The 16,560-nt window shown below is 43.9% G+C and overlaps 1 protein-coding gene and 2 long non-coding RNA genes across 21 annotated transcripts in view; 1 reads left to right on the top strand and 2 right to left on the bottom strand.

The window, feature by feature from the left end:
- Window positions 1-94: 94 nt before the first annotated feature.
- Window positions 95-735, bottom strand: LOC127917906 (uncharacterized). Its single transcript, XR_008097981.1, has 2 exons — window positions 594-735; window positions 95-489 (listed from the first exon to the last, which is right to left on the bottom strand). It is a non-coding gene; the product is annotated as an uncharacterized LOC127917906 (long non-coding RNA).
- An 18-nt stretch (window positions 736-753) lies between these two features.
- On the top strand, window positions 754-2,266 carry LOC127917902 (uncharacterized). 8 transcript variants are annotated; one of them, XR_008097957.1, is made up of 5 exons: window positions 856-987; window positions 1,170-1,323; window positions 1,385-1,599; window positions 1,754-1,970; window positions 2,064-2,103. It is a non-coding gene; the product is annotated as an uncharacterized LOC127917902 (long non-coding RNA). The 8 variants fall into 8 exon arrangements; XR_008097959.1 differs by having other exon boundaries at window positions 754-890; window positions 1,247-1,599; XR_008097958.1 differs by having other exon boundaries at window positions 754-890; window positions 1,170-1,599.
- abcg2b (ATP-binding cassette, sub-family G (WHITE), member 2b) overlaps window positions 849-16,560 on the bottom strand; it is a 50,441-nt gene continuing 34,729 nt past the window's right edge. For 4 of the 12 annotated variants that reach the window (XM_052500970.1, XM_052500971.1, XM_052500969.1 and 1 more), the window contains 8 exons: window positions 16,161-16,312; window positions 15,896-15,985; window positions 15,565-15,725; window positions 14,461-14,615; window positions 13,995-14,084; window positions 5,743-5,795; window positions 2,182-2,194; window positions 1,591-2,005 (listed from right to left, as the gene is read on the bottom strand). In XM_052500970.1, coding sequence (XP_052356930.1) covers window positions 1,871-2,005; window positions 2,182-2,194; window positions 5,743-5,795; window positions 13,995-14,084; window positions 14,461-14,615; window positions 15,565-15,725; window positions 15,896-15,985; window positions 16,161-16,312 — 849 coding nt within the window. In that variant the 3' untranslated portion in view covers window positions 1,591-1,870. The other 8 variants (XM_052500978.1, XM_052500976.1, XM_052500977.1 and 5 more) reach the window with 8 other exon arrangements.

Raw genomic sequence — 16,560 nt, 5'->3', positions numbered from 1 at the left:
TATTCAATGTGTTTCTATGGGCTAATAGCAGTAAGGACTATCTGTTATTCAATGTGTTTCTATGGGCTAATAGCAGTAAGGACAAATACAAATGTTCATCAAATATTTGTTTTATATTTTTGATACCTCGAGGAGTCTAAATCAAATAACAAGAAGATCCTTGGTTTGACCTTCTTAAAACAATTCCATATCGTTCAGTAGAACCCCTCCCCCCGGCACAGACAGGACTTAGACTGTATTAAGGCATGAAATAACAAGAAGATCCTTGGTTTGACCTTCTTAAAACAATTCCACATCGTTCAGTAGAACCCCTCCCCCCGGCACAGACAGACAGGACTTAGACTGTATTAAGGCATGAAATAACAAGAAGATCCTTGGTTTGACCTTCTTAAAACAATTCCACATCGTTCAGTAGAACCCCTCCCCCTGGCACAGACAGGACTTAGACTGTATTAAGGCATAAAATAACAAGAAGATCCTTGGTTTGACCTTCTTAAAACAATTCCACATCGCTCAGTAGAACCCCTCCCCCGGCACAGACAGGACTTAGACTGTATTAAGGCATGAAATAACAAGAAGATCCTTGGTTTGACCTTCTTAAAACAATTCCACATCGCTCAGTAGAACCCCTCCCCCTGGCACAGACAGGACTTAGACTGTATTAAGGCATCAAATAACAACATCAACATCATAACACCACTACATTTCTACGACACAAAACGTACCATACAACCATACAAGTGTGTCTCCTCACAAGCATATTAGAATGGACTGGAGTGGAGAGTGTGTGTGTCTCCTCACAGTCCCTGTTGTTCCAGAAGGTGTAGTTCTGATTCTATGATTCTATTCTTGTGATGTGTGTCTCCTCACAGTCCCTGTTGTTCCAGAAGGTGTAGTTCTGATTCTATGATTCTATTCTTGTGATGTGTGTTCTATGATTCTATTCTTGTGATGTGTGTCTCCTCACAGTCCCTGTTGTTCCAGAAGGTGTAGTTCTGATTCTATGATTCTATGATTCTATTCTTGTGATGTGTGTTCTATGATTCTATTCTTGTGATGTGTGTCTCCTCACAGTCCCTGTTGTTCCAGAAGGTGTAGTTCTGATTCTATGATTCTATGATTCTATTCTTGTGATGTGTGTCTCCTCACAGTCCCTGTTGTTCCAGAAGGTGTAGTTCTGATTCTATGATTCTATGATTCTATTCTTGTGATGTGTGTCTCCTCACAGTCCCTGTTGTTCCAGAAGGTGTAGTTCTGATTCTATGATTCTATGATTCTATTCTTGTGATGTGTGTCTCCTCACAGTCCCTGTTGTTCCAGAAGGTGTAGTTCTGATTCTATTATTGTGATGTGTGTCTCCTCACAGTCCCTGTTGTTCCAGAAGGTGTAGTTCTGATTCTATTCTTGTGATGTGTGTCTCCTCACAGCCCCTGTTGTTCCAGAAGGTGTAGTTCTGATTCTATGATTCTATGATTCTATTCTTGTGATGTGTGTCTCTTCACAGTCCCTGTTGTTCCAGAAGGTGTAGTTCTGATTCTATGATTCTATGATTCTATTCTTGTGATGTGTGTCTCCTCACAGCCCCTGTTGTTCCAGAAGGTGTAGTTCTGATTCTATGATTCTATGATTCTATTCTTGTGATGTGTGTCTCTTCACAGTCCCTGTTGTTCCAGAAGGTGTAGTTCTGATTCTATGATTCTATGATTCTATTCTTGTGATGTGTGTCTCCTCACAGTCCCTGTTGTTCCAGAAGGTGTAGTTCTGATTCTATGATTCTATGATTCCATTCTTGTGATGTGTGTCTCCTCACAGTCCCTGTTGTTCCAGAAGGTGTAGTTCTGATTCTATGATTCTATTCTTGCGGCCTGTGTCACTTCCAGCGGTTGATTCGTCTGAGCTGTATGTAGGCCAAGACCATACACACCGTAATGATCCCAGACAGAGCTACATGGTTCTGCCAGAAACCCCAGGTGCTGTAGTCTAGTCCCTGGGTCTCCAGGTACACCTCCCTGGAAGGCTGAGAGAGAGAGATAGAGAGAGGGGTTAAAGGTCAGAAACCCCAGGTGCTGTAGTCTATTCCCTGGGTCTCCAGGTACACCTCCCTGGAAGACTGAGAGAGAGAGGGGTTAAAGGTCAGAAACCCCCAGTGCTGTAGTCTATTCCCTGGGTCTCCAGGTACACCTCCCCTGGAAGGCTGAGAGAGAGAGAGAGGGTTAAAGGTCAGAAACCCCAGGTGCTGTAGTCTATTCCCTGGGTCTCCAGGTAAACCTCCCTGGAAGACAGAGAGAGAGCGAGGGGTTAAAGGTCAGAAGCCCCCAGTGCTGTAGTCTATTCCCTGGGTCTCCAGGTACACCTCCCCTGGAAGAGAGAGAGAGGGGTTAAAGGTCAGAAACCCCAGGTGCTGTCGTCTATATTCCCTGGGTCTCCAGGTACATCTCACCTGGAAGACGAGAGGAGAAAGAATTATAGAATTATAGAGATCTGCCACAACGGTGGCGGTGTCGGCATATAGATGGATGGCTGAGGAGAATAAAAGGAGAGGACAGAGAATGAAAGGAGAGAACAGAGAGAATGAAAGGAGAGAATAGAGAGAATGAAAGGAGAGAACAGAGAGAATGAAAGGAGAGAACAGAGAGAATGAAAGGAGAGAACAGAGAGAATGAAAGGAGAGAACAGAGAGAATGAAAGGAGAGGACAGAGAATGAAAGGAGAGAGTGAAAGGAGAGAACAGAGAGATTGAAAGGAGAGAACAGAGAGAATGAAAGGAGAGAACAGAGAGAATGAAAGGAGAGAACAGAGAGAATGAAAGGAGAGAATAGAGAGAATGAAAGGAGAGAACAGAGAGAATGAAAGGAGAGAACAGAGAGAATGAAAGGAGAGGACAGAGAGAATGAAAGGAGAGAACAGAGAGAATGAAAGGAGAGAACAGAGAATGAAAGGAGAGAACAGAGAATGAAAGGAGAGGACAGAGAGAATGAAAGGAGAGAACAGAGAGAATGAAAGGAGAGAACAGAGAATGAAAGGAGAGAATGAAAGGAGAGAACAGAGAGAATGAAAGGAGAGAACAGAGAGAATGAAAGGAGAGGACAGAGAGAATGAAAGGAGAGAACAGAGATAATGAAAGGAGAGCACAGAGAATGAAAGGAGAGCACAGAGAATGAAAGGAGAGAGTGAAAGGAGAGAATGAAAGGAGAGAATGAAAGGAGAGGACAGAGAGAATGAAAGGAGAGAATGAAAGGAGAGAACAGAGAGAATGAAAGGAGAGAACAGAGAATGAAAGGAGAGAGTGAAAGGAGAGAATGAAAGGAGAGAATGAAAGGAGAGGACAGAGAGAATGAAAGGAGAGAATGAAAGGAGAGAACAGAGAGAATGAAAGGAGAGAACAGAGAGAATGAAAGGAGAGAAGAGAGAATGAAAGGAGAGGACAGAGAGAATGAAAGGAGAGAAGAGAGAATGAAAGGAGAGGACAGAGATAATGAAAGGAGAGAACATAGAGAATGAAAGGAGAGAATAGAGAGAATGAAAGGAGAGAACAGAGAGAATGAAAGGAGAGAACAGAGAGAATGAAAGGAGAGAGTGAAAGGAGAGAACAGAGAGAATGAAAGGAGAGGACAGAGAGAATGAAAGGAGAGGACAGAGAGAATGAAAGGAGAGAACAGAGAGAATGAAAGGAGAGAACAGAGAGAATGAAAGGAGAGAACAGAGAATGAAAGGAGAGAATAGAGAGAATGAAAGGAGAGAACAGAGAGAATGAAAGGAGAGAACAGAGAGAATGAAAGGAGAGAACAGAGAATGAAAGGAGAGAGTGAAAGGAGAGAACAGAGAGAATGAAAGGAGAGAACAGAGAGAATGAAAGGAGAGAACAGAGAGAATGAAAGGAGAGAACAGAGAGAATGAAAGGAGAGAACAGAGAGAATGAAAGGAGAGAACAGAGAATGAAAGGAGAGAATGAAAGGAGAGAACAGAGAGAATGAAAGGAGAGAACAGAGAATGAAAGGAGAGAATGAAAGGAGAGAACAGAGAGAATGAAAGGAGAGAACAGAGAATGAAAGGAGAGAATGAAAGGAGAGAACAGAGAGAATGAAAGGAGAGGACAGAGAGAATGAAAGGAGAGAACAGAGAGAATGAAAGGAGAGAACAGAGAGAATGAAAGGAGAGAACAGAGAGAATGAAAGGAGAGAACAGAGAGAATGAAAGGAGAGAACAGAGAGAATGAAAGGAGAGAACAGAGAGAATGAAAGGAGAGAACAGAGAATGAAAGGAGAGAGTGAAAGGAGAGAACAGAGAGAATGAAAGGAGAGAACAGAGAGAATGAATGGAGAGAATAGAGAGAATGAAAGGAGAGAACAGAGAGAATGAAAGGAGAGAACAGAGAGAATGAAAGGAGAGAATGAAAGGAGAGAACAGAGAGAATGAAAGGAGAGAACAGAGAATGAAATTGAGAGAGTGAAAGGAGAGAACAGAGAATGAAAGGAGAGAGTGAAAGGAGAGAATGAAAGGAGAGGACAGAGAGAATGAAAGGAGAGAGTGAAAGGAGAGAACAGAGAGAATGAAAGGAGAGAACAGAGAGAATGAAAGGAGAGAACAGAGAGAATGAAAGGAGAGAACAGAGAGAATGAAAGGAGAGGATGAAAGGAGAGAACAGAGAGAATGAAAGGAGAGAATGACAGGAGAGAATGAAAGGAGAGAATGAAAGGAGAGGACAGAGAGAATGAAAGGAGAGAATGAAAGGAGAGGATGAAAGGAGAGAACAGAGAGAATGAAAGGAGAGAGTGAAAGGAGAGAACAGAGAGAATGAAAGGAGAGAACAGAGAGAATGAAAGGAGAGGATGAAAGGAGAGAACAGAGAGAATGAAAGGAGAGAATGATAGGAGAGAACAGAGAGAATGAAAGGAGAGAACAGAGAGAATGAAAGGAGAGAACAGAGAATGAAAGGAGAGAACAGAGAGAATGAAAGGAGAGAACAGAGAGAATGAAAGGAGAGGACAGAGAATGAAAGGAGAGAATGAAAGGAGAGAGACAGAGAATGAAAGGAGAGAACAGAGAGAATGAAAGGAGAGAACAGAGAGAATGAAAGGAGAGAATGAAAGGAGAGAACAGAGAGAATGAAAGGAGAGAGAATGAAAGGAGAGAACAGAGAGAATGAAAGGAGAGAACAGAGAGAATGAAAGGAGAGAACAGAGAGAATGAAAGGAGAGAATGAAAGGAGAGAATGAAAGGAGAGAATGAAAGGAGAATGAAAGACAGAGAGAATGAAAGGAGAGAATGAAAGGAGAGAACAGAGAGAATGAAAGGAGAGAACAGAGAGAATGAAAGGAGAGAATGAAAGGAGAAGACAGAGAGAATGAAAGGAGAGAATGAAAGGATATATAATAATAATATATGCCATTTAGCTGACGCTTTTATCAAAGCGACTTACAGTCATGTGTGCATACATTCTACGTATGGGTGGTCCCGGAATCGAACCCACTACCCTGGCGTTACAAGCGCCATGCTCTACCAACTGAGCCACAGAAGGACCACAGGACCAAAGGAGAGAACAGAGAGAATGAAAGGAGAGAACAGAGAGAATGAAAGGAGAGAATGAAAGGAGAGAATGAAAGGAGAAGACAGAGAGAATGAAAGGAGAGAATGAAAGGAGAGAACAGAGAGAATGAAAGGAGAGAATGAAAGGAGAGAATGAAAGGAGAGGACAGAGAGAATGAAAGGAGAGAATGAAAGGAGAGTGAGAGGTCAACTTACATGGTTGTGTTGCTGTAGAATATTTGTCCTTTAAACTCATTAATGGTCACCGCCTGATGGGGAGACAGAGGGAGACAATAAACACACTATTACTATCAGAATGTCCAACTCTCTAATAGGACCGTAAGACTGTCTAATAGGACCATCAATCAGACTGTCCAACTCTCTAATAGGACCATCAATCAGACTGTCCAACTCTCTAATAGGACCATCAGACTGTCTAATAGGACCATCAATCAGACTGTCCAACTCTCTAATAGGACCATCAATCAGACTGTCCAACTCTCTAATAGGACCGTAAGACTGTCTAATAGGACCATCAATCAGACTGTCCAACTCTCTAATAGGACCATCAGACTGTCTAACTCTCTAATAGGACCATCAGACTGTCCAACTCTCTAATAGGACCATCAGACTGTCCAACTCTCTAATAGGACCATCAATCAGACTGTCCAACTCTCTAATAGGACCATCAGGCTGTCTAATAGGACCATCAGACTATCCAACTCTCTAATAGGACCATCAGACTGTCCAACTCTCTAATAGGACCATCAGACTATCCAACTCTCTAATAGGACCGCCAGACTATCCAACTCTCTAATATGACCATCAGACTGTCCAACTCTCTAATAGGACCGTCAGACTGTCCAACTCTCTAATAGGACCGTCAATCAGACTGTCCAACTCTCTAATAGGACCATCAGACTATCCAACTCTCTAATATGACCATCAGACTATCCAACTCTCTAATAGGACCGCCAGACTATCCAACTCTCTAATAGGACCGTCAGACTATCCAACTCTCTAATAGGACCGTCAGACTGTCCAACTCTCTAATAGGACCGTCAATCAGACTGTCCAACTCTCTAATAGGACCATCAGACTGTCCAACTCTCTAATAGGACCGTCAATCAGACTGTCCAACTCTCTAATAGGACCATCAGACTGTCCAACTCTCTAATAGGACCATCAGACTGTCCAACTCTCTAATAGAACCATCAGACTGTCCAACTATCTAATAGGACCACCAGACTGTCTAATAGGACCATCAGACTGTCCAACTCTCTAATAGGACCGTCTGACTGTCCAACTCTCTAATAGGACCGTCAGACTATCCAACTCTCTAATAGGACCGTCAGACTGTCCAACTCTCTAATAGGACCGTCAATCAGACTGTCCAACTCTCTAATAGGACCATCAGACTGTCCAACTCTCTAATAGGACCGTCTGACTGTCCAACTCTCTCTAATAGGACCATCAATCAGACTGTCCAACTCTCTAATAGGACCATCAATCAGAATGTCCAACTCTCTAATAGGACCATCAATCAGACTGTCCAACTCTCTAATAGGACCATCAGACTGTCCAACTCTCTAATAGGAACATCAGACTGTCCAACTCTCTAATAGACCCAACTCAATAGACCATCAGACTGTCCAACTCTCAAATAGGACCATCAATCAGACTGTCCAACTCTCTAATAGGACCATCAATCAGACTGTCCAACTCTCTAATAGGACCATCAATCAGACTGTCCAACTATCTAATAGGACCATCAATCAGACTGTCCAACTCTCTAATAGGACCATCAGACTGTCCAACTCTCTAATAGGACCCTCAGACTGTCCAACTCTCTAATAGGACCATCAGACTGTCCAACTCTCTAATAGTACCATCAGACTGTCCAACTCTCTAATAGTACCATCAGACTGTCCAACTCTCTAATAGGACCATCAATCAGACTGTCCAACTCTCTAATAGGACCATCAATCAGACTGTCCAACTCTCTAATAGGACCATCAATCAGACTGTCCAACTCTCTAATAGGACCATCAATCAGACTGTCCAACTCTCTAATAGGACCATCAGACTGTCCAACTCTCTAATAGGACCATCAGACTGTCCAACTCTCTAATAGGACCATCAGACTGTCCAACTCTCTAATAGGACCGTCAGACTGTCCAACTCTCTAATAGGACCATCAGACTGTCCAACTCTCTAATAGGACCATCAATCAGACTGTCCAACTCTCTAATATGACCATCAGACTGTCCAACTCTCTAATAGGACCATCAATCAGACTGTCCAACTCTCTAATAGGACCATCACTCAGACTGTCCAACTCTCTAATAGGACCATCAGACTGTCCAACTCTCTAATAGGACCATCAGACTGTCCAACTCTCTAATAGGACCATCAGACTGTCCAACTCTCTAATAGGACCATCAGACTGTCCAACTCTCTAATAGGACCATCAATCAGACTGTCCAACTCTCTAATAGGACCATCAGACTGTCCAACTGTCTAATAGGACCATCAGACTGTCCAACTCTCTAATAGGACCGTCAGACTGTCCAACTCTCTAATAGGACCATCAGACTGTCCAACTCTCTAATAGGACCATCAATAGACTGACCATCAATCAGACTGTCCAACTCTCTAATATGACCATCAGACTGTCCAACTCTCTAATAGGACCATCAATCAGACTGTCCAACTCTCTAATAGGACCATCAGACTGTCCAACTCTCTAATAGGACCATCAGACTGTCCAACTCTCTAATAGGACCATCAGACTGTCCAACTCTCTAATAGGACCATCAATCAGACTGTCCAACTCTCTAATAGGACCATCAATCAGACTGTCCAACTCTCTAATAGGACCATCAGACTGTCCAACTCTCTAATAGGACCATCAGACTGTCCAACTCTCTAATAGGACCATCAGACTGTCCAACTCTCTAATAGGACCATCAGACTGTCCAACTCTCTAATAGGACCCTCAGACTGTCCAACTCTCTAATAGGACCATCAGACTGTCCAACTCTCTAATAGGACCATCAATCAGACTGTCCAACTCTCTAATAGGACCCAATCAGACTGTCCAACTCTCTAATAGGACCATCAGACTGTCCAACTCTCTAATAGGACCATCAGACTGTCCAACTCTCTAATAGTACCATCAGACTGTCCAACTCTCTAATAGGACCATCAGACTGTCCAACTCTCTAATAGGACCATCAGACTGTCCAACTCTCTAATAGGACCATCAATCAGACTGTCCAACTCTCTAATAGGACCATCAGACTGTCCAACTCTCTCATAGGACCATCAGACTGTCCAACTATCTAATAGGACCATCAATCAGACTGTCCAACTCTCTAATAGGACCATCAATCAGACTGTCCAACTCTCTAATAGGACCATCAGACTGTCCAACTCTCTAATAGGACCATCAATCAGACTGTCCAACTCTCTAATAGGACCATCAATCAGACTGTCCAACTCTCTAATAGGACCATCAATCAGACTGTCCAACTCTCTAATAGGACCATCAGACTGTCCAACTCTCTAATAGGACCATCAATCAGACTGTCCAACTCTCTAATAGGACCATCAGACTGTCCAACTCTCTAATAGGACCATCAGACTGTCCAACTCTCTAATAGGACCGTCAGACTGTCCAACTCTCTAATAGGACCATCAGACTGTCCAACTCTCTAATAGGACCATCAATCAGACTGTCCAACTCTCTAATATGACCATCAGACTGTCCAACTCTCTAATAGGACCATCAATCAGACTGTCCATCTCTCTAATAGGACCATCAATCAGACTGTCCAACTCTCTAATAGGACCATCAGACTGTCCAACTCTCTAATAGGACCATCAGACTGTCCAACTCTCTAATAGGACCATCAGACTGTCCAACTATCTAATAGGACCATCAGACTGTCCAACTCTCTAATAGGACCATCAGACTGTCCAACTCTCTAATAGGACCATCAGACTGTCCAACTCTCTAATAGTACCATCAGACTGTCCAACTCTCTAATAGGACCATCAGACTGTCCAACTCTCTAATAGGACCATCAGACTGTCCAACTCTCTAATAGGACCATCAATCAGACTGTCCAACTCTCTAATAGGACCCTCAGACTGTCCAACTCTCTAATAGGACCATCAGACTGTCCAACTCTCTAATAGGACCATCAGACTGTCCAACTCTCTCATAGGACCATCAATCAGACGGTCCAACTCTCTAATATGACCATCAGACTGTCCAACTCTCTCATAGGACCATCAGACTGTCCAACTATCTAATAGGACCATCAATCAGACTGTCCAACTCTCTAATAGGACCATCAGACTGTCCAACTCTCTAATAGGACCCTCAGACTGTCCAACTCTCTAATAGGACCCTCAGACTGTCCAACTCTCTAATAGGACCATCAGAATGTCCAACTCTCTAATAGGACCATCAATCAGACTGTCCAACTCTCTAATAGGACCATCAATCAGACTGTCCAACTCTCTAATAGGACCATCAATCAGACTGTCCAACTCTCTAATAGGACCATCAATCAGACTGTCCAACTCTCTAATAGGACCATCAGACTGTCCAACTCTCTAATAGGACCATCAGACAGTCCAACTCTCTAATAGGACCGTCAGACTGTCCAACTCTCTAATAGGACCATCAGACTGTCCAACTCTCTAATAGGACCATCAATCAGACTGTCCAACTCTCTAATAGGACCATCAGACTGTCCAACTCTCTAATAGGACCATCAGACTGTCCAACTCTCTAATAGGACCGTCAGACTGTCCAACTCTTTAATAGGACCATCAGACTGTCCAACTCTCTAATAGGACCATCAATCAGACTGTCCAACTCTCTAATAGGACCATCAGACTGTCCAACTCTCTAATAGGACCATCAGACTGTCCAACTCTCTAATAGGACCATCAATCAGACTGTCCAACTCTCTAATAGGACCATCAATCAGACTGTCCAACTCTCTAATAGGACCATCAATCAGACTGTCCAACTCTCTAATAGGACCATCAATCAGACTGTCCAACTCTCTAATAGGACCATCAGACTGTCCAACTCTCTAATAGGACCATCAGACTGTCCAACTCTCTAATAGGACCATCAATCAGACTGTCCAACTCTCTAATAGGACCATCAATCAGACTGTCCAACTCTCTAATAGGACCATCAGACTGTCCAACTCTCTAATAGGACCATCAGACTGTCCAACTCTCTAATAGGACCATCAATCAGACTGTCCAACTCTCTAATAGGACCATCAATCAGACTGTCCAACTCTCTAATAGGACCATCAATCAGACTGTCCAACTCTCTAATAGGACCATCAGACTGTCCAACTATCTAATAGGACCATCAGACTGTCCAACTCTCTAATAGGACCATCAACCAGACTGTCCAACTCTCTAATAGTACCATCAGACTGTCCAACTCTCTAATAGGACCATCAGACTGTCCAACTATCTAATAGGACCATCAGACTGTCCAACTCTCTAATAGGACCATCAATCAGACTGTCCAACTCTCTAATAGTACCATCAGACTGTCCAACTCTCTAATAGGACCATCAGACTGTCCAACTCTCTAATAGGACCATCAGACTGTCCAACTATCTAATAGGACCATCAATCAGACTGTCCAACTCTCTAATAGGACCATCAGACTGTCCAACTCTCTAATAGGACCATCAATCAGACTGTCCAACTCTCTAATAGGACCATCAGACTGTCCATCTCTCTAATAGGACCATCAATCAGACTGTCCAACTCTCTAATAGGACCATCAGACTGTCCAACTCTCTAATAGGACCATCAGATTGTCCAACTCTCTAATAGGACCATCAGACTGTCCAACTATCTAATAGGACCATCAATCAGACTGTCCAACTCTCTAATAGGACCATCAGACTGTCCAACTCTCTAATAGGACCCTCAGACTGCCCAACTCTCTAACAGGACCATCAGACTGTCCAACTCTCTAATAGTACCATCAGACTGTCCAACTCTCTAATAGGACCATCAATCAGACTGTCCAACTCTCTAATAGGACCATCAGACTGTCCAACTCTCTAATATGACCATCAGACTGTCCAACTCTCTAATAGGACCATCAGACTGTCCAACTCTCTAATAGAACCGTCAGACTGTCCCACTCTCTAATAGAACCGTCAGACTGTCCCACTCTCTAATAGGACCATCAGACTGTCCAACTCTCTAATAGGACCATCAATCAGACGGTCCAACTCTCTAATATGACCATCAGACTGTCCAACTCTCTAATAGGACCATCAGACTGTCCAACTCTCTCATAGGACCATCAGACTGTCCAACTCTCTCATAGGACCATCAATCAGACTGTCCAACTCTCTAATAGGACCATCAATCAGACTGTCCAACTCTCTAATAGGACCATCAGACTGTCCAACTCTCTAATAGGACCATCAGACTGTCCAACTCTCTAATAGGACCATCACTGTCCAACTCTCTAATAGGACCGTCAGACTGTCCAACTCTCTAATAGGACCATCAGACTGTCCAACTCTCTAATAGGACCATCAGACTGTCCAACTCTCTAATAGGACCATCAATCAGACTGTCCAACTCTCTAATATGACCATCAATCAGACTGTCCAACTCTCTAATAGGACCATCAATCAGACTGTCCAACTCTCTAATAGGACCATCAGACTGTCCAACTCTCTAATAGGACCATCAATCAGACTGTCCAACTCTCTAATAGGACCATCAATCAGACTGTCCAACTCTCTAATAGGACCATCAGACTGTCCAACTCTCTAATAGGACCATCAATCAGACTGTCCAACTCTCTAATATGACCATCAGACTGTCCAACTCTCTAATAGGACCATCAGACTGTCCAACTCTCTCATAGGACCATCAGACTGTCCAACTATCTAATAGGACCATCAGACTGTCCAACTCTCTAATAGGACCATCAGACTGTGCAACTCTCTAATAGGACCATCAGACTGTCCAACTCTCTAATAGGACCATCAGACTGTCCAACTCTCTAATAGGACCATCAGACTGTCCAACTCTCTAATAGGACCATCAGACTGTCCAACTATCTAATAGGACCATCAGACTGTCCAACTCTCTAATAGGACCATCACTGTCCAACTGTCTAATAGGACCGTCAGACTGTCCAACTCTCTAATAGGACCATCAGACTGTCCAACTCTCTAATAGGACCATCAGACTGTCCAACTCTCTAATAGGACCATCAATCAGACTGTCCAACTCTCTAATAGGACCATCAATCAGACTGTCCAACTCTCTAATAGGACCATCAGACTGTCCAACTCTCTAATGGGACCATCAATCAGACTGTCCAACTCTCTAATAGGACCATCAATCAGACTGTCCAACTCTCTAATAGGACCATCAGACTGTCCAACTCTCTAATAGGACCATCAATCAGACTGTCCAACTCTCTAATAGGACCATCAATCAGACTGTCCAACTCTCTAATAGGACCATCAGACTGTCCAACTCTCTAATGGGACCATCAATCAGACTGTCCAACTCTCTAATAGGACCATCAATCAGACTGTCCAACTCTCCAATAATAGGACCATCACTGTCCAACTCTATAATAGGACCATCAGACTGTCCAACTCTCTAATAGGACCATCAGACTGTCCAACTCTCTAATAAGACCATCAATCAGACTGTCCAACTCTCTAATAGGACCATCAAGCAGACTGTCCAACTCTCTAATAGGACCATCAGACTGTCCAACTCTCTAATAGGACCATCAGACTGTCCAACTATCTAATAGGACCATCAGACTGTCCAACTCTCTAATAGGACCATCAGACTGTCCAACTCTCTAATAGGACCATCAGACTGTCCAACTCTCTAATAGGACCGTCAGACTGTCCAACTCTCTAATAGGACCATCAATCAGACTGTCCAACTCTCTAATAGGACCATCAATCAGACTGTCCAACTCTCTAATAGGACCATCAGACTGTCCAACTATCTAATAGGACCATCAGACTGTCCAACTATCTAATAGGACCATCAGACTGTCCAACTCTATAATAGGACCATCAGACTGTCCAACTATCTAATAGGACCATCAGACTGTCCAACTCTCTAATAGGACCATCAGACTGTCCAACTCTCTAATAGGACCATCAGACTGTCCAACTCTCTAATAGGACCATCAGACTGTCCAACTATCTAATAGGACCATCAGACTGTCCAACTATCTAATAGGACCATCACTGTCCAACTCTCTAATATGACCATCAGACTGTCCAACTATCGAATAGGACCATCACTGTCCAACTATCTAATAGGACCATCAGACTGTCCAACTCTATAATAGGACCCTCAGACTGTCCAACTCTCTAATAGGACCATCAGACTGTCTAATAGGAATAACAGACCTCTAGTCCGTAGCGGAAGATGCTGATCCACTTCAGCCATGACAACCAAGACAACATGGAGTTAAGGTTGACCAGGAACCCTCCAAACACCTAGAGAGAGAGAGAGAGAACATGGAGTTAAGGTTGACCAGGAACCCTCCAAACACCTAGAGAGAGAGAGAGAGAGAACATGGAGTTAAGGTTGACCAGGAACCATCCGAACACCTAGAGAGAGAGAGCGAGAGAGAGAGAGAACATGGAGTTAAGGTTGACCAGGAACACTCCAAACACCTAGAGAGAGAGAGCGAGAGAGAGAGAGAGAGAGAGAGAGAGAGAGAGAGAGAGAGAGAGAGAGAGAGAGAGAGAGAGAGAGAGAGAGAGAGAGAGAGAGAATGGAGTTAAGGTTGACCAGGAACACTCCAAACACCTAGAGAGAGAGAGAGTTAGTGTGTGTCTGAGTGTTTGAGTGTGTTTGTGTGTCTCTCACCATCATGAAGACGAAAGGCAGGGCGATGAGGACGTTGGCCATAGCGAAGGAGGAGACAGAGGCTGAGACCAGGAACGCTAGACTGACCGCAGCGAGACTGACCAGGGACATCGTCAGTGTGAAGAGCAGGAACGCTGTGAAGGCTGGCTTCAGACCTGGTGGAGAGAGAGAGAGAGATTTACATTTTATCATAGTGGTGTGTGTTCTGAACTGTGTGTGTGTTCTGAACTGTGTGTGTGTTCTGAACTGTGTGTGTGTTCTGAACTGTGTGTGTGTTCTGAACTGTGTGTGTGTTCTGAACTGTGTGTGTGTTCTGAACTGTGTGTGTGTTCTGAACTGTGTGTGTGTTTCTGAACTGTGTGTGTGTTCTGAACTGTGTGTGTGTCTGAACTGTGTGTGTGTGTGTGTTCTGAACTGTGTGTGTGTGTGTTCTGAACTGTGTGTGTGTGTTCTGAACTGTGTGTGTGTTCTGAACTGTGTGTGTGTGTTCTGAACTGTGTGTGTGTGTGTGTTCTGAACTGTGTGTGTGTTCTGAACTGTGTGTGTGTTCTGAACTGTGTGTGTGTTCTGAACTGTGTGTGTGTTCTGAACTGTGTGTGTGTTCTGAACTGTGTGTGTGTTCTGAACTGTGTGTGTGTGTTCTGAACTGTGTGTGTGTGTTCTGAACTGTGTGTGTGTGTTCTGAACTGTGTGTGTGTTCTGAACTGTGTGTGTGTTCTGAACTGTGTGTGTGTTCTGAACTGTGTGTGTGTTCTGACCTGTGTGTGTGTTCTGACCTGTGTGTGTTTCTGACCTGTGTGTGTGTTCTGAACTGTGTGTGTGTTCTGACCTGTGTGTGTGTTCTGACCTGTGTGTGTGTTCTGAACTGTGTGTGTGTTCTGAACTGTGTGTGTGTGTGTGTGTGTTCTGAACTGTGTGTGTGTTCTGAACTGTGTGTGTGTGTTCTGAACTGTGTGTGTGTTCTGAACTGTGTGTGTGTTCTGAACTGTGTGTGTGTTCTGAACTGTGTGTGTGTTCTGAACTGTGTGTGTGTTCTGAACTGTGTGTGTGTTCTGAACTGTGTGTGTGTTCTGAACTGTGTGTGTATCTGTGTGTGGTTCATACCCATCATATAGTAGGTGATGGCTGTGTGGTTCATACCCATCATATAGTAGGCGATGGCTGAGAAGATGAGGATAGGGACAATGCGGTTGGGGATGAGGTCAGCGAATATCTTGGACAGGAAGTAGACGGACGTACGGTAGTACCCACTAGAGTTCTCATGGCTGAAACACACACAGACAGAGAGTCAGAACACAGAGAGAGAGTCAGAACACAGACAGAGAGTCAGAATACACAGACAGAGTCAGAATACACAGACAGAGAGTCAGAATACACAGACAGAGTCAGAATACACAGACAGAGAGTCAGAATACACACAAACAGAAAGACTCACATGAACAGAGCTCTCTCATTGATGAAGAGTTCCACAGCTGAAAGATTCCCAAACACCATGTTGATGATGAGGAAAAAGAATGCTCCCATCCTGAGAGAGAGAATAAAGAATAGATACTGCTGGACTGTGAGACACGCAGACAGGACAGACATGACAGACATGACAGACAGGACAGACAAGACAGACAGGACAGACAGGACAGACAAGACAGACAGGACAGACAGGACAGACAGGACAGGACAGACAAGACAGACAGGACAGACACCTGTTCTGTAGGGCTTCAGGTAGAGTCAGGGGGATCTGGTAGTAAATGAGGCCGACCAGCAGAGCGAAGAAGATGTTGAGGGCCAGCTGAGCGTACGATGTCTGGGGGTTCCTGAGAGAGTTCACCACCATACGACCACCCACTATCCTCATCTAGAGAACACACACACAGTCACACACTATCCTCATCTAGAGAACACACACACAGTCACACACTATCCTCATCTAGAGAACACACACACAGTCACACACTATCCTCATCTAGAGAACACACACACAGTCACACACTATCCTCATCTAGAGAACACACACACACACAGTATCCTCATCTAGAGAACACACACACACAGCCTCATACAGTATCCTCATCTAGAGAACACACACACACACACACACACACA

The sequence above is a fragment of the Oncorhynchus keta genome, unplaced genomic scaffold (genome assembly GCF_023373465.1).
Source record: "Oncorhynchus keta strain PuntledgeMale-10-30-2019 unplaced genomic scaffold, Oket_V2 Un_contig_12375_pilon_pilon, whole genome shotgun sequence".
NCBI lineage: Eukaryota > Metazoa > Chordata > Actinopteri > Salmoniformes > Salmonidae > Oncorhynchus > Oncorhynchus keta.
This window is presented reverse-complemented; position numbering and strand designations above follow the sequence as displayed.